This window comes from Haemaphysalis longicornis, unplaced genomic scaffold, assembly GCF_048455015.1.
Source record: "Haemaphysalis longicornis isolate Haplotype H1 unplaced genomic scaffold, Haemaphysalis longicornis Haplotype H1 scaffold_3, whole genome shotgun sequence".
NCBI lineage: Eukaryota > Metazoa > Arthropoda > Arachnida > Ixodida > Ixodidae > Haemaphysalis > Haemaphysalis longicornis.
In genome coordinates this window covers 97,721,557-97,747,493 of record NW_027526335.1, presented here as the reverse complement: position 1 = coordinate 97,747,493, position 25,937 = coordinate 97,721,557, and the positions used below count along the sequence as shown (strand labels likewise).

The following is a 25,937-nucleotide window of genomic DNA, read 5'->3' as shown; positions in this document are numbered from 1 at the left end:
TCTCTTGTAGAGTATAGTCCTCCTGATAGCAGCCGACGACTGCAGAGGCTTCACTTATCTATCCAAAGGAGCGTTCCTTTCAATAAGAGTTTCGCTTATAATATTGCGTCCTTATCAAGTATCAGTTAGGTTTCCGAGACTATACCGTGCATGAATGCGCGACTGAAGGCAAATGAGGTTACAGTGTTTAAACAAAAACAATAATGAACTTTTTTGGAAAACAGAAAATTCGCGAAGATTTTTTCTCTAGGCGCAGCTGATTAGGCCTCAACTGCCGAGCGTATAATTTCTGACCTCTGTTTGACAATAGCGCACGTGTGAGAAAAAATGTGAAACAAAGCACTATGGAAGTCAGCGCAGCTAACGTCATAGACGAGTCTAAATAGATCTGTAAGCCCTCCGCCGTAACACTAAACTTCGGCAGCGAAGAATAAACTTGGATTATGCAGAATAAGACGTGTTGTAGGACTATGGGACAAGCCTTCGCCCTGACGGAGGCATTAACAGGACGATGATGACGATGCTTATAACGACATTGATTATTAATAACATAGGGTGATAATGATGGTGATAATTAGATGAGGGGCAGGAGAAGGCTTAGTTGTTTTCTTACCATGCGAGCACCAAGCCATCGAATGAGGGGTTGCAGCAGAAGTGACCATAGTTATTAAGAAGTGTCTTTTGAGGAAAACCTATTTGCAGTGCAAGATGACGGATTGAACTCTCGCGTCGTGACACTCGTCGTCTGGCTCAGGCGTAACAGTGAGTACGCGGTCTCAACCTGTTGCGGCGTTGGTGGTAGAGAAAACCGAAGAGAGGGAAGAAGCGGCGACGCAAATACGATAAACGGGAGAAATAAAGGGGAGAGGGGAGAATTCCGCCCTTGACCGAAACCGCCTACACAGACACCGTGAGGCGAGGAGAAACCTGGCGGGATGGAGAGCGAGAGAGAGCGGGCAGAGAGAGAGAGCGGGCACTTCAGGCGGCATCGTAAACCGGAAGGCGATGTCCCGTTTCCCGAACGGGACGTATGCCACTGAGGAGGCGGCGGAGAAGGCGGGAAGAGAGAAGTACGAGAGGGGGGGATGTCGGGACGAGGAGGCATTTGTGCTACTTTCTCGAGCGTTCCTTCCCCCTTCGCGAAGTTCTCAATCGGCGCGCGGCAGCGGCGTTGGCGGAGCCGGCCCCGGGCTCGGGCCCGGGTGGGCTCGGCGCGTCTGGGCCGGGCGGGTCGAGCCGTGGGCGCGCATGCGTCGCGGTGGTCCCTTTCGGCGGGCGGTTCTGTCGGCCGGCCTCCGAGAGGCGGGCGCCGCTCAATGCGGGCCGCGCCCGTCCGCCCGCCGGCCACGCGCGAAGTCTCCGCCGCACCGCGAGCTCCAGTGGCCGACGCGCGCGGCATCGGCCCGGCACAGACATGCGGCGGACCTCGGCGCGCCGGACGACGACCCACCACCACGTGCTGCTGCCGCTCCGCGCCGACGCCGCCACGCTGACACCACAGCGCCGCTGCTGCTGCTGCTGCTGCCTGGCGACGACATGTCCGGTGAGCACGCGGAGACTTTATATCGCTCACAGTTACGACAAAGCGGCCCATTGTACTTTCGACTGGGAGACACGCACGAGCTTTTTGTAGACTTCAAATTCTGCAACCACTGCTGTCATCAACGGCTTATGTGATATGGTTGGCTACACTTCGCCACTGAACTCTAACACTCTAAATCTAAAAAATCCCTAGCATATCGGTCCATCGTACATGCGAGGGGTAGACACGTACACACAGCGGTTATGCCGAACTTTTCGCAGCCACTGCTGTCGTCAACAGTTAACATGACCCGGATGGCTTGACATCACCTGTGATCACTAACGCTCCAGGTTTCCGGATTAGTAATGGGATGTGGTCTGCTGAACTAAAACTGTTGTATTTCTTTCTCGCTCAACGCAATTTTTCGTCCGTCATCCACATGAGGCCAACGTGCATTCGGCCTTCCGGACTGTTCATGGCACATACAGGGCGGCTTTCCTTTTTCTTTTTACAGAATGCGTCAATATGTTCCCTGTTACAAGTATAGGTCACATTAGGGAGCGTATATTATGATTTTGCGTTTCACACGAATTGAGTGAGGGGACAATGCGTCCAGAGAATAAAGAAGCGAGTGTAAGCTTTTTCTCTTCGCGCAGCAGACCGTGGAATGAGACAGATACAGCAACCAAGTTTCCAATAAAGCGGTTTTGCACGGGTAGCCCTCACTACCATTTGCTCCTGTCGGGCAATCAGTTTAAGAGAGATCAATGCGGCACACTTGACATATGCTCGAGTCAATAACTGTTCGATTCAGTGAACATTTAGTAATGCTGTCACACGGTAGCAAGCCCCACGTCGTTGTTTGTGGAGCTGTTTACGCACGCTGGCGCGCAGGCACGTCTCCCGGCATTTCCGCACGTTTCTAGGTGATTCCGTGTCTTCTTTGAGCGGCTTCCACACACCTTAGGTAAAACGCGTCTGCAGTATAATGAAACAGTGTAGTCCATGTAAAAAAGTGGCATGTCTTTGAAGGCGTTCGTTCAGGCAGTTGTCACCGGCATTTCTCTGTAACGGTTGCTACACCATAAATTCGTTTTACTTATTTTTTATTGGGAAGTGCCAATAAATTGCCCATGGTTATATAATAAACTTGTGACCGATCAATAATTTGTTTTATTATAGAAATCCTCGCCGTCTTCGGAAAGTCTGAACGCCAATAGCACAATTTGAAAGCGGATAGCGTCTCGGCGGGGGAACAGAGGCCATGCTTTCTTACTGTAATTTATTAGAAAACCATGCATGTTGACTGGTAATTTTATTATATTTGGGTTGGCAAGCAAGGGGTGATACACCAAGAATAAGCCGAGGTATTGCAACATTATCAAGAGGGTAATATTCACTCTTGGAAAGATCAAGGCGGGTACAAATGTGATAGTAAAAGGGAGGCGAGCCATTCACTTATAGCGTAACACATTAATCATATATTGGAAATGCAAATAATGTTCGTATATAAACTTGTAGTTTTCTACACACCGAGCATGGCAAACGATACGAATAACTTAGTTATCTAGGTATTTTAAGTTCGGAAGCCAAATTTATACCAGTCATTGGTACTGTGCGGTACAGTTTCACTCACCACCCATCCCGAGGCTCATGTATGGTACAAAAGCAAATAATGACGGGGAAAAGGGCATGGGACCAGAAGAGTAATAAGAGTGACGTAACACGAAGTGTGGCTAAGGGGTGTGTCAAATTTCAAAAGAACACTTCAACAACTTCCCCCCATTAAATGAAAGCGACGCATTTTTTGAGCCTGCAAGGTAGCGCGACCTTGTTTGGACACCCAGCTGCCGCCATTTCACTCAGCTCTGCAGAAAACAACAGGCGGCCTAAGAGCAAGCGCTGCGGAGCTCATATGGTGTGGTCAAATGCGTGCGGTCTAGTGTCTTAACGCATCAAGCTGCGGTACCGAGATTTCCTGAGTATCTGCGAAATGTGGACAAAGAAAGTAGTGCTTCGTACACTTACAACCCTCTTGTCTGAAGCCGCTATACCTGACTTGTACTTCCAATCGAGCACGCAAGAAAAGTTTTAGAAGCTAAAATGTCAGAAAAAAAGTGCTCATATCAGAAATGTTATATGCCTTTATTATTCACGTACACATCCAGAAAAAGTATATGTTGACCACCTAGCGTCAGAATCTACTAAGTATAACGGTGATTCGTGTGTTGACGGCGATGGTTCAGGTAACATCGCTCGCTTTTAAATGTTTTTAGGACAGGAGTCCAAGCGGCTGTAACGGTGGCGGTGGCGGTGCTAGTGAGGCCTCACCCACTGGCCGACAATGCCCGCTTCAATTGAGAGAGGAGGAATTGGAATTTCTCGAGAGAACGGGAAGGACATATATCCAAAATTCGTTACTTCGCTTATTGGCCCGTGAAACCACACATATCATACTCAAGTCGACTCTGGCTGGTCAACTGGGCGGTCAGCAACTGAGTGGGGTGCATTTCCCATCTAGACCAAAGTATTACAGTATAGATTGACCATGCAGCTTTGGATCGAAACGAACCGTGGGGTGGTTGTGCTTTAGAGAGCAGTAAAGTGTGGCTAACAAGCCACTGCAGAGATGCATGGCCAACGTTTGGTCAAAGTGTTGAACTAGGCGGAACGTTACACGTTGGCAACTCTCAACTGCTTAGCAGTTTGCGAAACTATGTTTTATAGGCGTAAGGCTTAGATATGCATATTTCAAGTGCGTGCGCCGTGAGGTACAGAACAGCGTACAGAAAATCGTTTTCAAGTACGCAGGCCCGCACAGAAGCCTGGAGCGTACGTTAAGAAAAGAAAACAACAGCGCCGGAGGTGGGTTCTGAGAATGGGCGACGGACAGTAGAACGTTCTGGACGCGCCCGCTATACGTCACAGTGCGCGCTCAGAGTTTTGTTCCACATAGCAATGGGTGACGACGCACCAATCTCTAGTCGCTGGCGGCGAAGGCCGAGAAAGTACGCCATGGCGGAAGAGGTTCGAGCCGCTCGAAATGCCGCTCGTCGTAACCGTCGTCACGGCGGAAGAGGCTATGGACGAAGCTATGGCTGCGCCCGACGAGAGAAACACGAAAGTTCACCGGAAAGTCCAACAACCGACCTACAAAGGTCCAGCTATAGGCTTTCGTCTTCACCGCACTCTTATAATGTTCTAAGCATCACCCGCAAATTCTTACTTGATGAACGAAATTGCCAAAAAAAGTAAATAGTGGGTGCACGATGTGTAGTTATATCGTTTCATTCCGAAAATACAGCAGTTTTGTTAGAATAAAAATGCCAGTGCGGAACGGTATTGCCTGAATTAAGCAAAACAAGAAGGCACTAGTGAAAGTATGAAGTACAATGGATGAAGTGCTGGTATTGAAATTTCAGACATGCAAGTTGAAGCCCAAATTCATAAAACGCATGACATTGCTCCCCGGTTAAAATTTCTTCGGAACGGGATTTTTAAGGTGCAATCCTTACGTGGCCCATTGTTGTAAAAGTGACGTTGCCCGGTACAGAAAGCGCTCACCGCTGTAAAGAGTAAAAACAACTTACAAAAATGTCGTAATTTGTGGCGAAGTACTTATGGGAATGATTTCGATGAAGCAAGAAAAAAATGGGGTACATTAGAGTTCCTATGCGAATCGAATACGGGTCTCCAGTGTAGGAGATGAGGGGGAAGGAGGAGGAAGAGAGTGAACGACGTAAAGACCGGGAGGTTAACCAGGTGTAGGGCCAGGCTTGCTACCCTGCACTGGGGGAGTGGGGTTTAGGGGTCAAAAGAGTGGGCAGGCAAGAGGAAGAAATAGGAGGGGCAAGGCGCGCACTCAAGTCGAGTTTTAGGCTCTACAGTCATTGGTGTGAGGGCGTTACCACCACACTCCATCAGCACTTCGCCAGCGGCGGAATCAGAGCTAGAGTAGTGCGTGCGGCGCTGGTGTTTTATCGCGTGAGAGGTGAACGTTACGGCACATGATTAGAACAGGTCCACCAAAACTACAGGGAACACTGATTCTGGGGAAGCCGTGGCTTGAAGCGTCGCCATTCTGTCTGTCGAAGTAATTGGCGCCAAAAAACGACGGAATAAAAGCGAAGAACGAGGCATGAACACGATGCAGCAGTAAAGAGGAGTTTCATAAGTGTAACCCGGGGGAAAGAGAAGGCTTTCTCATTCAAAGCGCGTAAGCAGGTTTAAATATACCTAGGAATTTTTTCCATCACAATCATAGGTAATCGCAACGTTAGCTCTTTTGAGGGTGCTTATGAATACCCTCCGCATATCTTATTTCATCAAATGAAGAAACATGAGACTGAAGGTGCGCGTACTTTTACGTCATTGGAATCTCTACGTACGCCAGTCCCACATCCCGAACTGCCCGCTTGCCTTCTCTATCCCCTTTCATAGTGTCCTGTTAGGGTAACTTGACAACCCCTATGCAAAGTACCTCGAATCAATCTGCTCGCGTCACTTGAACTTCTGATGAACCAGCCTCGGGGTGTTACGCGTTGTCAATAAAGGTGGCGGAATTATACATAACCGATCACAAAGTGGCACATCTTGAGTTAGCTATCGCTATCAGGAGCCAAAAGGGAAGGAAATAGTACCATATAAATATAGCTGACGAACTAATTCCTCGGAATACACTTTGCGAACAAAGAGCCGGTCTTTCATGCCATAAACGCCGATCACATGGCACGGTTCTAGCGACAGCGGCCGCTGGCTAGCGGAAGACAGCGACGCCGGAACGCCGATTCGTAGGCAAATACCCAGCTTCGCCAGACAGCCGTCAATGCTCAACAACAGCGAAAGAAAGGGAATCCGGCGGTTAAAGTTAGGGATGAAAAACAAAGGCAAGACTAAAATGAACTAAACATAAATACAGGTACTCACAACAACAACTCAAGGGAAACATTCGAGAATCACTGTTCCGCACTTCCTACAGATTTCACGTTGAGTGGAATTGAATTAATTTTTTCCCTTAATTTCTGTGTTTGTAGTGAAACAGGCTGAATTTTATGAAACCTCTTTCCCAGCCTTTGTCGAAACACATGCCCCACGGTAACACAATGAAACAAATTTAACATTCATTGACGGATTGCGAAGAGTGCGTGAGCATCTTGCCTCTTTCTTTCGAGAACTTGAGGCTCGGCTCAATGCGTTCACCTTGCTCCGGCTGCAGAAGTCTGCTGCACGGCATTTCTCGCACGTCCATCGTACACCGTGCCAACTGTGCTTAGCGCTTTCTTCGTCTCAATGGTCTCATTTTCACCCTTTAGCAACGTCATTGGCGGCCTGTCGCTCCTTCTGTTGTCATCCTGTGCCGTATCGGCATTTCTTCGCCTTCATTCTCAATCCTTCCTCTTTTGCCGCCCTGCTGTGACGGCAGACTCGATTCCACAACGCGTACAAGCGCTGACGGGAGTCACCGGACACGTCGAGACGCTCGGCGACCGAACCAGCGCGGAGGCAGAGCGACCGCGCTCCGACTGACATCTCCACAGCAACGTCGCTCGTTCCACTATCAAAAGCAGCTCCCTCGACGCTCTCTGTCCCCTCTATCATTCTCCACTTTCTGTCGCTCGCTCTGTTGTGGACCGATGCGATTCATGCAAAAATTCTGCCGGCATGCCTCATCTAATGCTCACGAAACTATGCGAATAACTGTATCCCATTTTAACACGAAAGTGTTTTATCCCCGGATACACAAAGATTTCAGTGACGTCATATCCGTCACACGGAAGTGACGCCAGTACAACGGAGCAAGCGGCCTGTAAAGGGTGTACCCTTGCACTCAGGGTCTTCTTGCGGGGAAGCAACCTTTAGTACGAAAGAGTACGTTAGAGTTGTTCGTTTTCGGGTTTCATATTTTAATACGAAAGTGTTTTATGCCGGTATACACCAAGATTTCACTGATGTCATATCCGTCACGGAAATGACGCCAGTACACTTTTGCCGAAGCTACCCGCCAGCAGGACGTCGCTAGCCAAGCACACCCTCAGGACAGCCGCCGACCAGCAAATCATGCTCAGCTGCACATTTCGCTCCACGTTTCACTGTCGTGTTTTACCGATTCCTATGAAAGAGAAATCAACCCCAGTTTTTTGCTCTCTCAGGAACCCCTTGACACTCTTATACATGCACCGCGGATGGTCTACTTGCGCTACCTTTCGGAAATGGCACATTAGGGCAGACAGCTTATCATCGAGTTATGTCCTGGGTTGAAGGCGAAATTTCAGCCCAAAGACTGAACGTTGCGAAATGCCTGAACGTGGGGGGAGGGGGGGGAATGCGCATATTTCTCTTTCTCAGCAGCATGGCAGCTAGGGATGCCAAACCACATGTGATATTGCATAGGGACGTCATATTAGACGAATAGGAACTTAAGCATCTGAGTCCCTTAATAGGCAAGCGTTGCAGGGGGCGGCAAGCGTTGAGCTAGAGAAGGCAAGCTAGAAACGGCAAGCTAGAGAAGGCAAGCGTTGCAGGGGGCGGCAGAAAGTTAGATGGGCAGATGAGATCAAGAAGTTTGCGGGGATAAATTGGTCACAGTTGGCACAGGACCGAGGTAATTGGATGGAGAACAATGGGAGAGGCCTTTGCCCTGCAATGGGCGTAGATAGGCTGCTGCTGATGATGATGATGAATAGGGGCATCTGGTAAAGCGGTGTGTTCTTTCGAAGAGGCGTCGCGGTATGCGTCGCGCATGCGCATTCATGGTGGTGTAGCCGTCAGTAAACATAATTTGTGAATCATCGGCTACACGCCTCCCCCTTCCCATATCACACACACACACTTACTTCATGCGTTGACAGTAATTGTGTTATTTCTTTAAACGGCAGCTGTGAAAAGTGCCTGACACCTCTCGGCATGCGTCTGTCACCGTGTGTACCTTGCCCTGTTCCCATCAACGTGCAATCATCGCGGGTACCACGACACGTGTGCCACCGAGGGCACTTGTGAATGTCTAAATGCCTTTTCATTTCGAAAGCCGTGGGAATCAAACACTTCTTTTTTGTACGTTGCCTGATGTTGGCAGAGGAATGGGGGAGGCGGCCACAGCCTAAGCCATACATCTCCGAAACCAGACCCGGATTTGGAATGACGGCTCGCTGCATGTACCCGCAATGTGCCGTCCTTTGCTTCTCCGACAGGCCTTTTGTTGGCCACGGGTGCCCATCGCAGAGAACTTGAATGGGAGCACATTCGGCAATCTTGCCGCTGACGCGTCCTCACAGTGTGCTGAAGCGGTATTCCTAACCACCCCACCATGAGCCACTACTGATAGCAAGGTGTGTTTGCGAGTTGCAATCAAGTTTGTGGCTGGTTGTTGTAAATGTCCAGAACACGATGTAATACTTCATGCATTGTAGGTTTCGCCGCCAGAAGAAACAGCGGCGTAACGAATTCGTAGATGTATCGCACCAATTACGAATGCAAATACATGGGGTATGAACGAAAAGCAGGACCGCGAATACGTTACTGATACGAAGGAATGGTTATCTACTCGGAAGGAATATTATGGCTCCAATGAGATCACCACCATCGGTGCCCGTTATCTAATCGGCGGTTGCAGCGTGAGCTGCCTCGTCTTTTTGAAATCGCCACCGTGTAAGTAAAACCACCTCCATATCATCAGACGTTGTGGATTTTGATTTTTTCCTTTATTTTGCATACCCCATGGTGATACCCATGTATTCGCTCATGGCACATGCTACGCTCGGAGAACTTTCTCTCGTATTCCGCAACACTATCAGCGCACTGAAAACTCCGGTTTTCTGAAACTAGCATGCACCAAGTTTTACCGCCTTGCCAATTGGCCAAAGAACGCTCCAACATAAATGGGTCGTACAGAAACATCAGGCGTTTCTGATGTGCGCCATTCCCACTGAACATTTTCAAACATTTATATACATTAAATCTGTAAAATATACTGTCTCGTGGTGAACACCCTTTCACGGTGACTTGGGCAGAAAAGGGTGCTCATGTACTCATAAACTCAATAGTCCCGACGAATTATTCGCGACCACTTCCCATATACGAGGTAAGCAAAACAAAATATCCCATGCCATAAGGAAAGACAACGAGTATAGGCTTTCTCGTCCTCACACGCTGTCTGCTCTATGTCCAGCAGGTGATGGTCATTTGCCAGAGTCTATGAGCTTGCTGGAAAAACCAACATATGAGCTCTCATTTTGATACCGTGTATACGAATCGCTGTATACAAGTCAGTATGAAGGCTTATAAAAAGTTTGAGTTGTGCTCTAATTTTTTTAGATGTGACGCATCTCTTGCTTTGGGGTATGTCCCTCCGTTGTCGTTGTCGCGGCGTCCGCACACCACCTGCGCATGCGCAAACTTTCCTCCGTTCTCGCCAATAGCTGTGTGCAACGCGCTCTCTCTGTCTCATTATCATAACAGCTGCGCGCGCTTCACTGACGCTTCTCTCTCGCATTTGCTCTCGCTGCGCATGCGCAAATCTCCTTCGTTCGTCTCCTCTCCTTCAAGTGCTGAATATAAAGCGGTGAGCGCGCTGCGCCGGTTCAGTCAAGTGCGTTCGCTTGACTGCGCTTGACTTTGCTTGTGCTTCGCTTGACGACGACGACTCCGTTGCTTCTTCCGATGTAGTTCGATGGAAGCAACAGCCCCGTCAGCGAGTGGTTTGACACAATCGAGTACCAGCGTCAATCCAAACGCTGATGGCAACGTTACTTCAAATGAAGACAAGGCTGCGAAGCGACGGGCACGTGACGCTGAACGTTTCACGCGATTTAGAGAATCAACCCAACGGAAACTCCAATTGAACCCCCCGATGCATCGCATCACATCAAGGTTCCCTCGCGGGAAGATGGGCGTAATTTTTTTGTTCAATCCCAGTGCCATATGTCTTGCAATTAATCAATCTCTTGCTGCACATTCTTCCACCCCTCTACAAAAAATGAAGGCATTCACCTCGTCACTCCCTTCCGCTACCCAGAATAAGTGCGAAACTACCAATAAGGGTGCTGGACTTTATTGAATTAGGTGTAATCACAGTCACTTCCAACTTTTTGATTAGGGTCTAAAAAATTGGTATGGTGGGCACCTACACACCGTCCTGGAAGAGTAATTTGCTCATCTTGACGCGCACAGCGGGGATGTTTAGTCTATCCCATGCATCATGGCAATGTGGAATTAAATGTGGTACAAGCATACAATCTTTAACGCAGCAATTAGACCTCCCCCCTGAAACGTTCCATATGTACTAAATTCTTTTGCTGACAGAGTTCTCAAATAGAAACAGGGATATGTTTCCGCAACACACGATAACAAGGTAGGGCATTATTTTAGAAAACGTTTCCCACCATTTTTATCTCTGTAAGGCTGACAGGAATGCCAAATTAATTAAGCATGAATTCCGTACATGCTAAGTTTATGGAAAAAATGCGGAAAACATAAGGTGCGTACTTTACGCTCTCATTACGACAAAAAAAAAACAGAAAACTGTGTTAAGTGTTTCTCTCCTGAGAAATCATTTCATTCTTTTGTTTTAGAAAACGTCATCGACATTATTTGTGCCTGGGTGTGTAATACTCCATATAATTTACGTATTTCCGTAATTGTGTCTATGCGCAACGTTTTACTAGGGGTTACGTATCATTGGTCCGCCGGTGCGCTCTCGCTCTTTGAGGGTCTGGTTTCAAAGTAATAGTGGGTCATTGAGCCCATCATGTAGCCTAACGCGTTTTTATTATGATGCTAGTTCAACTGATATGCAGAAGTGAATCAGAAAGAGAAAGAGAGAGAGATCAAACTTTATTAGATGCGAACATCTCTTGCTCGGGGGGATGTCCCGCGTCCGTGCCCCTTCCGCAGCGCCTCTGATGATGATTGCGGCAGGATGCCCCTAGGGATTGGCCAACCAAAGAATCCATCACGAGATAGCTTCGCGTTCAACCACTGTCGTCATCTTCCCGTAGGGGAACCGCTGAAGAAGAAGGAGAAGAAGTCAAAGCTGCGAAGAGGAGGGCGTGTACATTGCTCTCAGCCGGTGCACCAACGTCAACAACCTTTACCTCACTAACGCTGACGGAGACTAACGATTCTACCACAGAGACGACAACATAGACAAGAACATGATGGACGAGTTTCGGCGCCTCGAGAACCACCGCCTGCTCACCGTAACACAACAGTACTTGCGTGCCTTTGCCACCAGTGTGGACCCGGACGCGGAATTCCCTCTGGCGCAACTAAACACTAGATCACTCAACATAACGGCAACACAATGGAACCACACGGAACCCCCATGATGTCTCGCATCCTCATCAGGGTTCCCCACGGGAAGATAGTTTAATTTTTTTAAAGTGGCCCATGTCCGGGCTGCCGAAAATTGGGTTATGTTAGGCCTGGAATGCGTTCAGGCGGGTATTCCGCAGGTGTCAGTGCCGAGGACAGTCGTACCGTTGTTTAAAGGGACACTGAGTGATATGTAAACATTGCGGGATTACTAGCGCAAAATGTAGTCCGGAGTCCCCAGGCCATGTTTCGACCACTCTGGGCGCATTTACGCGATTTTATTTAGTAGAAAAATTAATTCGAAAATGCTGTCCTCCTCTCTTTACGCTCGCCCATTTTCTGTGGTGTTTTCGTGTGACGTCGGGAGAAGCCGAGCTCGCAATTGGCTGCGCTACTGCACGGCTCCCCGGCCTTCAGACAGAGTCAGTCGGCCCAGCGTTTCGTCCGCCGGCCGCCGACGGGTCGTCGCAATTCGTTCCCTCAGTTGAAACGAAGCCAGGACACGTTTGTGAATGGAAGAATGTGCCTTTCTTTACTTGGTTAGTTTGTACACTGTATCTAGCTCCAAGTCAAGGTCGCTTCAAACAAGCGCTGCACAAGCGCACATGCGACGATTCGCTGACTGGTACGCCAGTAGAAAAATATAAGGCCTCTTGAAGGAGGGAGAAGAGTCAGCGAAGTCAATATAGGTACTAAGGAAATAAAATCAACTGATATTTTTACCGTACAGCGTAAAACTAGGGTGCGGGAAGCACTTTTTTGCGCTGGGCGAACAAGCGCAGCGGCCAGCAGCACGACTACGCATCTGCAAACGCTTTTCCGTCTAAGAAATGCAATTGCTAGACGTGAGATATTGTGGAAACTTGGGGATGCTTACTGCACGAGCGCAAAACAACAAATAGTCACCTAAGCTGCTTGGAATGCTAAAACTAAATAAAAGTGTAAATTGTTTATACATCATATACCTTATATTTCCAAGGTTGGCTGACCTCGTCTGTGGCCGAGTTTAAGGGCTTCTTGAACGCTTTTTTTTTGTCAGCACTAGAATAGGCAATGTCATCCGCGTAAGCAAGGACCTTAATCTCACAGGATAGCGATGAAAAGCCCCGTACTCTTTCACTCTGCTGAATACTAAGGCACAGAGGTTCGAGGTATAAGGCAAACAACAAGGGTGAAAGGGGGCAGCCCTGTCTAACAGACGACTTAATCGAAACTGGCTTAGACAGAACGCGGTTGACGACCAGTTGTGTGGTGCACTGTTTGTAACAAAGCTGAATGCCTTTTAACAACACATCCCCTAAATTTACCGCTGCCAATAGTGCGAATAGAAAATCATGAGAAACGCGATCAAATGCCTTTGAAAGGTCAATTTGGATAAGGGCCACCTGCTCTGCCGAATCAGACACACACTCCAATATTGAACGAACAACATGTATGTTTGTTTGAATTCTCCTACCTCGAATACCGCAAGTTTGGTGAGGTCCTACTAAACTAGTGATGACAAGTTGAAGGCGCCTAGATAAAATTTCACCAGGCAGTTTTGTGGCGCGTCTGGAGCAGCTGTGAATATGGAAAAAACAAAGGGATTTTGGTTTGGTGAATGGGGTGCGAAACCGTCCTTATTTGGTGGCATTACTTGGGATAAGGACGCACTTCAATACCTAGGTGTACCTTTGCACCAAATACGAAACACCGGGCCTCATTGGTCATTGGCACTCCAAAAAGTCAAGCGAGCCTATCAGGCATGGATGGGGCGAGAACTTTCTGTGTTTGCGCGTGCGCACGTTTGTAATGTCTTCCTTGTCGCAAACCTTGTTTATGTGCTGCAAGTACTCCACTGTGCGCGTTCTAAAGTACAAGCTCTACATAGAGTTTTTGCAACATTTGTTTGGGGGTCCCAATGGGAACCTATGCGTAGGGACAATTTGTTTCTTCCATTAGTGTCTGGGGGTGGTGGGCTGATACATTTGTTTGTACACCAGCTTGTATCGCGGTTTTTCTTCTATAAGATGACGCATCATCCACTTCTGCTCAACGTTATTCAACAGCGCATAAGTTTTCATTTACCGTTTTTGCTTGTCTCCACTGGTGAAGTCAGTACGAAGCCGCCAGGGGGGTTTTTAAAGGAGGTGGTCGACACCTTCAATTTCCTTACTCCGAGGTTTTCCCTGCAATATCTGTTTACCCTTTCCAGGAAGGCTTTCACGAACACTTTATTAGAGAGTCTGTTTCCTGTGCCGGTTTATCGCCAGCCTTACATTGGCCACCATAAGGACAGTGTTTTGAAGCGGGCCACACGTATGTGTCTTCCTCCAAATGCAAAAACGTTTTTCTTTAAGCTGCATACATCAACACTCCCAGTGAAAACATGGTTGCGTGAGAAAGGAATGTCTATTCCTTGGTCTGACAATTGCCGTTTATGCAATCAACCTGAAACCATTGATCATTGTTTTGTTTTGTGCCGGGATGCGGTGTTTTTCTGGGATGTGTTGCAACGAACTCTTAAAAAGGACATGGACATTACCCCTTATACAATTCGGTTCTTGCCTTTTAGGGATGTTACTGGAGTGCCCTATGATATATTTGTTGTGATCGGATTGTATAGCTTGTGGAAGTGCCGCATGACGGACAGGCACGCGGAACCCCCTCGCCCAACGAAGTCCATTTTTCGGGAGCAAACTGCGTTGGTGCGGGGCATTTATGCGGCGCAAAGTGACCCACCAGAATGGCTGCATCTGTTGGACGCGTGCGTCTGCTTGCCAGAGTTTTAACGTACGGCTTATTTTAGCTGCAGTGATGTGCATCTTCTTGGATGACTCCTAACTTTTGTAGGCTGTATTAAAGGGGTCCTGAAATACCTTCCACCGATGCATGGATGTACATGTACTCAAATAAAGCAATATATTTGCAATCTCCTCCCGCAAGAATTTTGTTAAAGCGATGAGTATTAGCTGAGAAATCGTAAATCAAAAACCGCGCATTATCGTCGCTCCGCGTTTCCTCCTCCTTTCGACTTACTCTCCGCTGTTGACGGCGCGCGAGCCTTGCCTCCCATGATGCTGCGCTCCGCAGCGGTGACGTACTTCCGCTATTGCGCTGCTCAGACTGTCGTCTGCTACGGGCAAGCTTTGTTGACACCATGAATCCCGCACTCCGCTCAAGGCTGGAAAAGCGAACGAAAAATCTGGCCGCATGTATACGCGGCGGCCTGGCCTTGCCCTTCCGCAGTGTACGTTGCTGGCGGCACATGACTTTTTATCGGCGGCGAACTCGCAGCCGCACGGGGAGGGTCGTGCGCTCGTTCGCTTGATGCACCGCGCACTGTTTATCCAAAAAGCGCCGTATCAGATGTGGCCCCGCTGGTGCCGGGTCCATAGAGTTTCTATGGCCGGGTCTTATTTTGTGGCGGTGGTAATTCCTGCCGGCGGCATGTGAAAAAGACATTTTAAGCCGATACTGAACCCTTGCACAAAACACCAGTTCAGCTTGGGGCGACGCGTGGTGGAGAGCGGCAACGTTGGCAAAACATGCTGCGCCGCGGCTCTGAGCTTTCTAGCGCTGGAGCGAGCACCATTTCTTTGACAATATCAAACATCGGTTGCCCTGGCAACAAGGCACAAACCGCTCTAGAAGTCAGTTACGGTTGCGTGATCCCGGTTCAGCTTGGGGCGACACCTCGCGACATATGGGCACTGCAGGCATACTACTCACTCCCATTTGGAAGTGCGAGATGCGTTTGGCATTACAGGAGGCGATGGTGTGTGTGTTGTGGATGCCTTTGTCGCCTTTGTTTCGCGATGAAATGCGACGTTGTGCTTCTGCGGGTGGATAGTGCTTCCCATGGTCTGGATTATCTTTCTCGAGTGGCGTACGACTCAACCTCGCATGGGGTATGTGCAGTGTACGTGGCTAAAAGCCATCTCGGCTTGTGCGCCAGAGTTAAGTGACTTGCTGTTTGTCCCCGCAAAGCGCGCGCGAGGTGTGTACCGAATTTACGACGGGCTGGAGGCAACCCATCCTCTGTCAATTGTGGTTCAGACTTTCAACGCATGTTGTGACGTTGTGTTCGTTAGAAACGCATCTCTGGATTGTTTTGAAGTTGAATAAAATGTATGCGTCAAACCCGGGCATTCGGCTCAGGGCGTTCTCTGCGATTGCACGAAAGAAGTGCCACGGGGCTTCAACGCTTTCTTTATGGAACGTACTCAGGTAACAGAATATGGCCGTGTGTTATGGCCGTGTTGCATTCAACACAAACGGTTAAGCGTTTGTTTTACACTTGTTTCGTTTGTCGTAAAATGCCCAAGCACTCCGGCACTCCGCTGGCAGATCAGCCGGCGAGCCGACGCTGAGCAGACGACTCATCTCTTTGCCGGAAGTGCGTGAAAAAGCCGCCCAATAGCAGGATGTCTAGCTCATGACGAACATCTGGGAATCGATGATGCAGACATGTGAAGATGGCGGCGTCCAAAAACACAAAGGGAAGGGTGAGAAAAAAACGACAAACTTTGCAACAAAAGTGTGAGCTTTCCGCTGCGCGTAAAAGAGTAATACTTGGCACAGAGGACGTTGACGACCCATTCTAACGGTTGCGCTAGTTCATTTAGTGTGCTCAAAATGCCTTTCAGGGCCCCTTTAAGGACAGTTTTCCATGCAGTAAAGAAACAAAATACTCGTCTGTGGCCGAGTGGTTTGGAGCGCTAGGTATGTCATCGCAAGTGTTTTGCAAGTCACAAGTTTGAATCCCCGCGGGTGCATGCTTTTTTTTTATAACTTAACTACGTCGTTTTCCGCCGATGTTTTCTATACTGAGTTCACCTTTTTTTGGGCCGCAACTTTCATTGCTTCACGAACTAGTTCACAGAACGCGCGCAGGCTGGCACTGGCGCGCTAGCGAGTTCTCGTGGGCGTGCTGTTGCCATAAGCACCAACTGCTTGCGGGCAGTGGGCACAGGCCAGAATCAACAGACCCTTGGCCTGGTGCGAACACACTTTTAAATGCAGAGCATTTCTTTAACTCACATGTAGCGTCCGCCGTCCGTCCACAACAGCTCAGCGCGCAGGTGCGCCCTCTCCCCCACTCCTCCTCTCCCGCATCACGCTACCCTCCTCCCTCTCAACAACAGGTCCGCACCCCTCCCCCTACACTATATAAAAAAATTATACTTACCGCCGCCTGGTTTCGAACCCACGATCCTGCGGGCGGAACGCAAGGTACACGGGGCTCTTCCCACTGCACCACAAAGCCGACACAGAATGAAAGGCTACGAACGCGCCTTATATCCTTGACTTATTCAAACTACGTCAAGAAGCTGCTGATACAACGCATTCACTACCTGTGGGCGGAACGCGAGGTCCATGGTGCTCTTCCCACTGCGCCACAAAACCGACACAGAATCAAAGGCTACGAACGCGCCTTATATCCTTGACTCATTCAAACTACGTCAAGAAGCTGCTGATACAACGCATTCACTACCACCAACTCCCCAAACACTAAACGTTAACGCAGTACACCCACCCCCTATGCGACGCATTTACTCGAGTCCCCCTCGCGGGGAGATGGGCCCAATTTTTACGATACAGGCATGAGTGAGGCAAGCTCCAAATATGGGGGAAAAGCGCATGACATTTGAGCGTCTGCGGGGACGCGGAGGGCGTTCATGCACTGCGTAGGCCTCGGCTAGTGAATGCTACGATTCCAAGCCGTTCTGGGAGGCTTATCTTATGCATTTTACAGCCGACAACATGGCAGAAGCGCGGTACGATGATTACTGAGATATTGAGAATGCCCATCCAACAACGCCATCAGTTGTGTTTTACAAAAACGAAACCGAAAATGAAACTTGTTTGATTGCTAACCTTGGGTATCGTCCAATCACGGTGCCCCCTCCTCCCAACGTCACAGCCTTAGTTGGTGCGGCCAACGTTACTAGATAGGTTGGGTGCGGCCGCCGCAAACCGCGCATGGTAGTTTTTCTTCTTTCGCGCTTTGTAAAATAATTACCGATTTGTAAACCGGATAAACGATGAAAAGTGTGCTAATTTGAGCCAGTCTACGCAGTGCAAGCAAAAACGGGAGCTTGACAAATTCACTTGTGTCCCTTTAAGGCCAGCGTGCCGCGCACATGATGATGTGTATCTGCGGCGAACGGCGACAGCAGCCACAGCCGCACTGCCGGCTCCCCGCATGGTTCTGCGCATGCCCAGGAGTTGCCTAACAGCGCGTACCTATTTCTAGTTCGGTGCCGCAGACGGCGCCGCCGCCGGCGGCGTCCTTTATAATAGAGCGAAAGCTCTGTTACTCCAGGTAGAAACGCAGAAAATGACTCGCTCCTCTCAGTGGTAATCCGACCTTAAAGCTCATCCAAGGTCAGTCCAGTGCTTTGTGCGGTTGCGTAGTGATAGCATCTAACCGCTCGTTCGCTCCACGGGGAGGGGTGTAGAGAGGGGGATAAGGGAAAGGGTAAGGGCGCGTGCCATTAAAAAAAATTGGGCCCATCTCCCCGCGAGGGGGACTCGAGTAAATGCGTCGCATAGGGGGTGGGTGCATTGCGTTAACGTTTAGTGTTTGGGGAGTTGGTGGTAGTGAATGCGTTGTATCAGCAGCTTCTTGACGTAGTTTGAATGAGTCAAGGATATAAGGCGCGTTCGTAGCCTTTCATTCTGTGTCGGTTTTGTGGCGCAGTGGGAAGAGCACCATGTACCTCGCGTTCCGCCCACAGGTAGTGAATGCGTTGTATCAGCAGCTTCTTGACGTAGTTTGAATGAGTCAAGGATATAAGGCGCGTTCGTAGCCTTTCATTCTGTGTCGGCTTTGTGGCGCAGTGGGTAGAGCACCATGTACCTTGCGCTCCGCCCGCAGGGTCGTGGGATCGAAACCAGGCGCCGATAAGTATTATTTTTTATATAGTGTAGGGGGAGGGGTGCGGACCTGTTGTTGAGAGCGAGGAGGGTAGTGTGGTGCGAGAGAGGAGGAGTGGGGGAGAGGACGCGCCTGCGCGCTGAGCTGTTGCGGACGGATGGCGGACGCTACATGTGAGTTAAAGAAATGCTCTGCATTTAAAATGATACAAGGAGGCGCTGGCTGCATTGAAGTTCGGCGTGCGTTCACGGCTAGAACGGCGACAGCACGAAGCAGTGCCTGTGTTTCGGCTTGCGGTGCGATTGTGTGCGGGCGTTCACTGCGCGCTTTGGGCGTGAACATCAAGCTTTCGCTCGACGAACTTGGTTTGCCCGCGTTCATTCGCAGCAAATTTGTTTTCAATGAAACGCGTTCACCCTTTCCTTCGCGCCTGGAAGCGCTTGGAAAGCTGTAGTTATCGGCAACGCGGAGCGGCACTGCGTCATTTGCTCGTCGCAGCAGATACGCCTTCCATTTCTACTTTGCTTTCCTGGCGATTTCTTTAAAGTGGCTACCGAATGCGTTTATTGCCGCAACTGAAATGAACCCTGCCATTAGCCACTATACCACTCTAATGATGTCATTCGAGTGCTCTAAGAACGCCAAGACCGGGAAAGAGAGAAAACATATTTTGAGGAAGTTTCAAAGCTGTCGGATAGGCACAGAGCAGGAATGTCTGGCTGAGGTAGTTTGTGACCCCCTCAGAGCACTGGATGTGTTTGTTGCCTACATTTTGAAAGCATTTAATTTTAATAAAAAAGATGAAAAAGATGTTGCAGGGTCTCTTGAATAATGCATTGATTTGCTTCAAAATGGCTTTGAAAGGCAATTAGCAGATAACTTATGGCTATTCTGGACGCAGAAAACTCCAGAATGACAGAGATCTCCACTAAACGTTATGGTTCGTGAATTTTGCCCCAAATGTATTCCCGCCAGTGTCGTTTTGTTTCCGCTTACCAAGATTTGTGTCTCTTTGCTGTGTGGACTATCCCTTTTGTCTCTTTAGGCCAGACATATTTTTTGTACATTGGTCCAAGCAGTTGTTTAGAGAGCGATACAGCTGCACAAACACCACTTTTATATTTTAACTACTTATATTTCAACCACTGAATATTCATATTTGTTCAGCCGCTAAGCCTAATCCTGTTTGTGTGGAAAAGCACCTACGCGGAATCTTCGCTCCGTACAGTTTCTTTTTCTGCTTCCCGATTTCTTTGAGGACTGACTTTCCCGCTATTGCCTACGGTGGCAGGACGACAAGAAACGCGCAGAATGGCAGTGAGATATCCGTTGTTAGCTTTTCTGTAGTACGCGATTTGAGATTTGTGCATCAGCTAGTGGGAGAAGTTTGAAGTATTAAGTTCACTCGATTCAAACATGGTTAACGGCATTTAAGGTGCGCCTAGCCAGCGTGCTCGATCCACTGTTGCACGGACGAGGCCCTGGACGCCGTCTCTTTGATTGCTCATGATGCTACCGCAATGCCGCTCCGGTGCCGCTGAGATGCAAGGCATTGCAGCACTGAGTCCAGAGTCGGGTAGCAAGCAGATGCTGTGAGCCCGCAAGGCAGTTGGGATATAGCGAGTTAACAGGTGGATACCGGAATCTATGATGACCACGTGGATGCGTTCGTCGAACTTGGAGGTATACGGTAACTGAACTTCTCACAATCATCGATGAGCTTGGCGTAACCAAAGTCCTTCAATGCTTTCCTTCAAAACATTTCCTTCAAAGCATTGAAGGACTCTGGCGCAACCGAGAAGATCGTCAGCTTGAAGTCTTTCAAGAGGACAGGCAAAGATAGTTAGTAGACTACAGTGTCTGCACCTCGCTCGATGGTGAACACATGCGGTGGCGCTGGAGACGTCTTGGACAGCATTGGAATTACTCCTGTGCACTGCACCGGTACCATAGAAATTTCTGAAAAAGAATCGAATGGAACTGCTGTTTCTTACGGTGCACCTGTTGAATGATTCCACACCTGGCCCTGGTCGGTCTGGAGAGAACCTGAGACCAGACCCACGTGGAATGAGGCCGGCCGTACTCGTGCAGAATTCGGTATCAGACTCCTCGGCCTCTTCTGGAGCACGTGACAGTGCGTGGGGGCGTTTAGCAACCCCATCTAGGTAGCAGTTGTTGCGTTGAATCGCTTTGAAGTACACTTGACACGCGCCCTTTAAAACCGACGCTGTACAAAGCTTAATTGACAGGCCCCATCAACGGTAATCGCAGTAAGACCATACGTAGCCAGAACAAATTTATTTTTGTCACGAAATTTTTAGGAACTCCAAGAAAGCGCCGTCTCCGGTGGCGCCCCGTAACGGATCCGTCCGACAAGGCCCCCGTGCCACCATGGCTTAAATATCTCCATGGATTAAGTGAATACTCGGCAGCTGCGGCCCCTTCTTAGAAAAGAGCCAGGGGCAACCGCCCCCCCCCCCCCCCCCCCCCCCCCCCCAGAGAGCGCCCACAATCCCTGCTGTAAACGTAAGCGGGAACTCCTACGCGACATTAAAGCCCTGATACAACACAAAAGCGAGCGCTTTTGGGGTAAAGTTCGTCCTGCAAGGCTTGTAAATTTGGATGCTTGCCTTTTTTTAGTGTCGTAAATGTCGAAGTATTAGCCTTTCGTTTTTCAGTTTTGCCGAATTCAGCCTCCACGCTAGAAGTTTACTTGGAAGGTTATTGCTCCGTAAGCTTGAAAATTATTGCTTTTGGAATCAGAAGGGAATCAGAACTCTGGGACTTCAACGTGCCCTTCTCCTACAAAATTTTGACTCAAGAATCACTAAAGCTACGTGCGCACTAGCGTCGAATGTTCCGTGCCGCCCTTCCGGTCACGCCGCAGCCTGTGCCCGCAGCGCGGAGCGACGCCGCTGGCGGCCGTCGCCATGGCGGCCCGGCAAGTTCGACGTTAGTGTGCACGTAGCTTAAGGGAGACGTGCGTGCGTCTTGCGGTCCCACAAAAGAATTGAGGATTCCGCGTACAGTGTTTGAAACGTGAACGTGCAACAGCAGAAAACTAATTCTGTGGGTACATGATTCGGAACTTTAAAAAATTGGAGCCAATTCCCTCTCTAAAGGTGGATGTCCAGTAAAGCTGATTAAAATATATGCCATACACATGGTTAGAGTATTACACAAGCTTATTTTTCTTATCATAAGGTAATGGTAGGGAGTATAAATTTGTGTTTACTTATTTAAACTTTGAACGACTAGAGCTCCATCCTAGATGAGAAAAATTAAGCTGCCCGTTTTCCTCCCTTAGAAGCCGATGTTTATTCACAGGATGGGAGTCCTGTGAACAAATTATGAAAAGTTAGCGAAACTCGTCGTAATGATAAGGTAGCCTTAGCGACCAATAGCCATTTAATACTTGTTACAAAAGTTTTGACAAAATACGAGTCACAGACGTCTTCTGTAGCCATACTCTTAAATGACCATGTATTGGCAGAACGTTGACAACTTCGCTGTCAACGATTACATGTAAATTAAACTAGGAATAATAGTGGAGTCGTCCCAGCTGTCAACGGTATTATAATTTATGTTGTGAAAGTTCTGGAAACGGCCATTCCAATCTGTGAATGTGATTTGCCAGCGAAGCTGTATTGGCAACACGACGGTACGACTGCACAACTAAATTTACATTACATATTTATTGAATTTCCTTTTGTGGCCGCGGCTCCGTTACCGTCTCGATGCCGTCTCTTGCACTGGGCTTTGCGGGCCCGCTCTTCCTCGCACACCACCGGATTGGCGTGTTTTTGACTCTTGCCCTCGGCGTCGCGGCCCCGTTTAGTTTCGCGGGCTGCCGGTACGTCCCAGCGGCGACGGCAAAAGTCAGCGGCGCGGGCACGCTCTTTTTCTGTCACCATCCAATCGGCGATGCAGCAGCGACAGTCACACTCCCGATGCTGCTCGTGGCGCCGTTCCTTCTACCAACGCGCTATCCGTGGCGAGGTTGTTCTCTTCCCCTTTGCGGCTAGCCAACTACTCAACAAGCATGCGGCAATACACGTTCCGACGAGAGACACACGATGTTTCCTTTATCTCTGTGGCTTGGCGTCCCTCACACTCGGCTTCTTTAGCGCATGCGCACTTCATGCTTCGGAGTGTTTTCTGTTCGATTGCAGGCAGATTGTTTGGATTAGCCACGGAGAGAGAGAGAAAAAACATTTCAATGAGCTCAAATGTGAGAGTGGAACCCTAGTCCGGGAATCCATGCGTTGCCCTCGCCGTCTTGGCCCGTGTCACCAGGAGAATTTTGTCCTCCCGTTGACCGCTGGTAAACAGTGTCCCCCAAAACTCAGGAAAGGAACAGGTGCCTCTGAAACAAGAGATACAATCGTTCCCTACTAAACGTTCGCGATAATGTGGTCTTGCAGCTAGGTGCTTTTGTTTAGGCAGAACTGTTTACGCAAAACAAAAATGCGCGAAGCCCTCGATCGTCATAAACAGCTTCGCTGTAAAACTTGGCAACCATAAACGAGGTAGGAACGTTTCCGTGCTATTCAATATTCTAACTCACGCGGAGTAATGGTGGCTGTACTGTTAGAATTTCAAATAGGCTCGATATCAAATTTTCGAGAGATTCGAAGGCATATTTCGCAAAGTAGGAAAATCATAAGCTTACCCAAGTTTGTATCTACGTGGCGGAAACAATTAGCTCGAGGCCATTACCGAATATTGGCTAAATTCTGGGTGGTCGTGAAAGCGTGCTGCTGTGCCTCTGACACGAGGTATTTCTGCCTCTCATTTTTATTTCCCGATTCGCCCGCATTTCGGTAGCGTTTTCCCTGGCGTACCCACAATTCTTGGCTGCTTGCAGCCCACTTTTACACACACATCAGGTTAGAATGGATATCACTCATGGGGAGATATTCTGAATTTTTCACTTTGAAAATTTACTTACGGGAGATTTGATTTCCATCCACTAAATGGCTAGTTATGGGAGCAGCTTATGCATGGTCATAATAAAAAGTAAGTTTCTGCGGGTTATTACATAGCCCGCATATGCTGGTGCACTGCACCGCAAAAAAGTTCGGGTTTTAAATTTAAGATAAAAGTGTTGTCCCCGTTTTACCCGCCTTTCGCAACTACCTAAACCATTCATTACTTCGGTGATTTGCTTTATTACCTAACACAGAAAAGAGAAGGTAAATCGTACCATCTGTGCAAGCCGAAACAGCATAGAATAAAAAATAGGGCTTCACACTGACTGCTTGTTATATTAACATCCTGCGCAGAGCCCCTAACGGATGTTGCGTGCAGAATTTTGGGGCCAGCACCGAATTCTTAAAATTTAACTAGAACTGCACCCGGCCATTCTGCGCTTGAACAGAGAACTAGATCCAGTTCTCGCTGCGGGCTATTTCACGGAAAGTTTTCGAATGTGGGGTTTTACTTTCGAGGGGGCTATGTCACGTGATGCATAGAAAGTGAACAGTGGGACACAGCACCATGCTATCACAGTTTTGAAAAAGAAAATGAAGCGTGGTGTGGCGTATAGGTCTTGCTTTCATAGTCGCTTTTTAAGTAATAGCATCATCGCCGCGGAAAATGTTGACTTGCCGATCTCGTCACTTTGTCGTGGTTGCCCTTGTTCGGCGGAGGAGGTGCATATCACGGTGTGGTTGCATACTTTTTTCAGCGACAGAAGTAGTCTACTGTCTCTTACTTCAGGACGATGGTTGAATGTGCTGTAGCGCACAGTATAATGTCACGACTGATTTTCTTCTCGTGGTCGGGGTTGGCACTGACGACTTGCCCAAGACAGTTATATTCCCCAATCTCTTCTAGTATTTCATCATCAAGATTGAAGGGGGTGCATCCTGAATGTGTATTTAGCATTGATTTCATCTTACCCATATTTATCATTAATTTTACGAATAAACTCACTCAATAAAGTTTCTCAAGCATTCTTTACGGGCCTACTCCGCTATTACTGAACAAAAAGATGCGGTCCGCAAATTTTAAGTTGCTGAAATGTTCTCCCTTTACTAGTGCGCGTGAGTTTTCACAATAAGGTTTTCTAAATAACCCACCAAGAAGTGGATGGTGTCACCTTGTCTGGAACCCTTACTAATTGGTTACTTTTGACTCTACTAACGGTGCGTTATCCTGCCCGTAAATTTACTATTCCCATATGTCTTCCTATAGCACTGCGTCCACTCCTCTACTTTATCTTAAACAGCACATAGAATACTAAATAACTCGAATATGCGGTAATTAAATTCGCGGGATGCTGAATAATCATCACCATTTCGCAAGTGTCTTATCCGCCGGATGAATACTCCGGAAACTATACCCCCGGATTTGAGTATGACAACAGGAAAACGAGAAAATTGACATGATGCGCCGTGACGCTAGATTTTACGTGGAAGAGAGGACGCAAATAAGCTTTCCGCTCATTCAGGTATTACGCTCGCTCAGTTTAATTTCCACAATAGAGTCATACGCGACGAAATTGAGAAAAGCTCAATCATCCGACTTCTTTCCTCCGTCCTTGTTTTCTCACGAGCAACGCACATATTAATACGCCTATCCTTCTATTGAAACACGCGGTGAAACGCTACGAATAGACGCAAAAAAAGAGAAAAGGAAACAGATAAATAAAAGGAAAACAGGGCATGGCAATCGGCGAGGTCGGAAAAGATGTTCGCGCCAAGCTTTCTGCGATAGGAGCGGAGGAGACTCTTCAATCTCGTTCAATCCAATAATAGCGCCACCTCTCGGAGCACAATGAAACACGTTTCCCCCGCTCTTTATAAGCGACGCGCTCGTGTTTCCGCCGCCACCACGCCCCTAAATCCGCGCCAGAAAAGACGCGCGTATATACGCAAGCAATAAACCAGGAGGGGGAAGAGGGAGGGATTGGAATAGCGAAGAATGGGAACTAGGAATACGAATGAAACGGACGGAGATGCACAAAATTGAAGAGGACGAAAGAAAAGGCTGGGCGCAATGCAAAAGCAAAGGAAGAAACACACTCGGGCGTATACGAACAGCTCGGGAGAGATAAGGGCTTCGGAAAGGTGAGGAAGGGTGCGCGATTGACGGTGTTGGACGCAGATTTTTCTCTTTGACTCGCCGCGGTAATCAGAGCTCCGTCGCGCGTTGAAGGCGCGGCGACGATGAAATATTCGCGCAGATGAAGAGGAGGCGATGATGACAACGCCAGCAATGAGCGCGCCGGGATCTTCGAGC

At 48.6% G+C, this 25,937-nt stretch overlaps 1 protein-coding gene across 1 annotated transcript in view; it reads left to right on the top strand.

The window, feature by feature from the left end:
* Window positions 1–1,223: 1,223 nt before the first annotated feature.
* LOC144174916 (uncharacterized) overlaps window positions 1,224–25,937 on the top strand; it is a 129,908-nt gene continuing 105,194 nt past the window's right edge. The window contains exon 1 of the mRNA XM_077703901.1: window positions 1,224–1,543. Within this exon, the coding sequence (XP_077560027.1) occupies window positions 1,249–1,543 (295 nt within the window). The 5' untranslated portion in view covers window positions 1,224–1,248. The remainder of the gene's footprint in view (window positions 1,544–25,937) is intronic.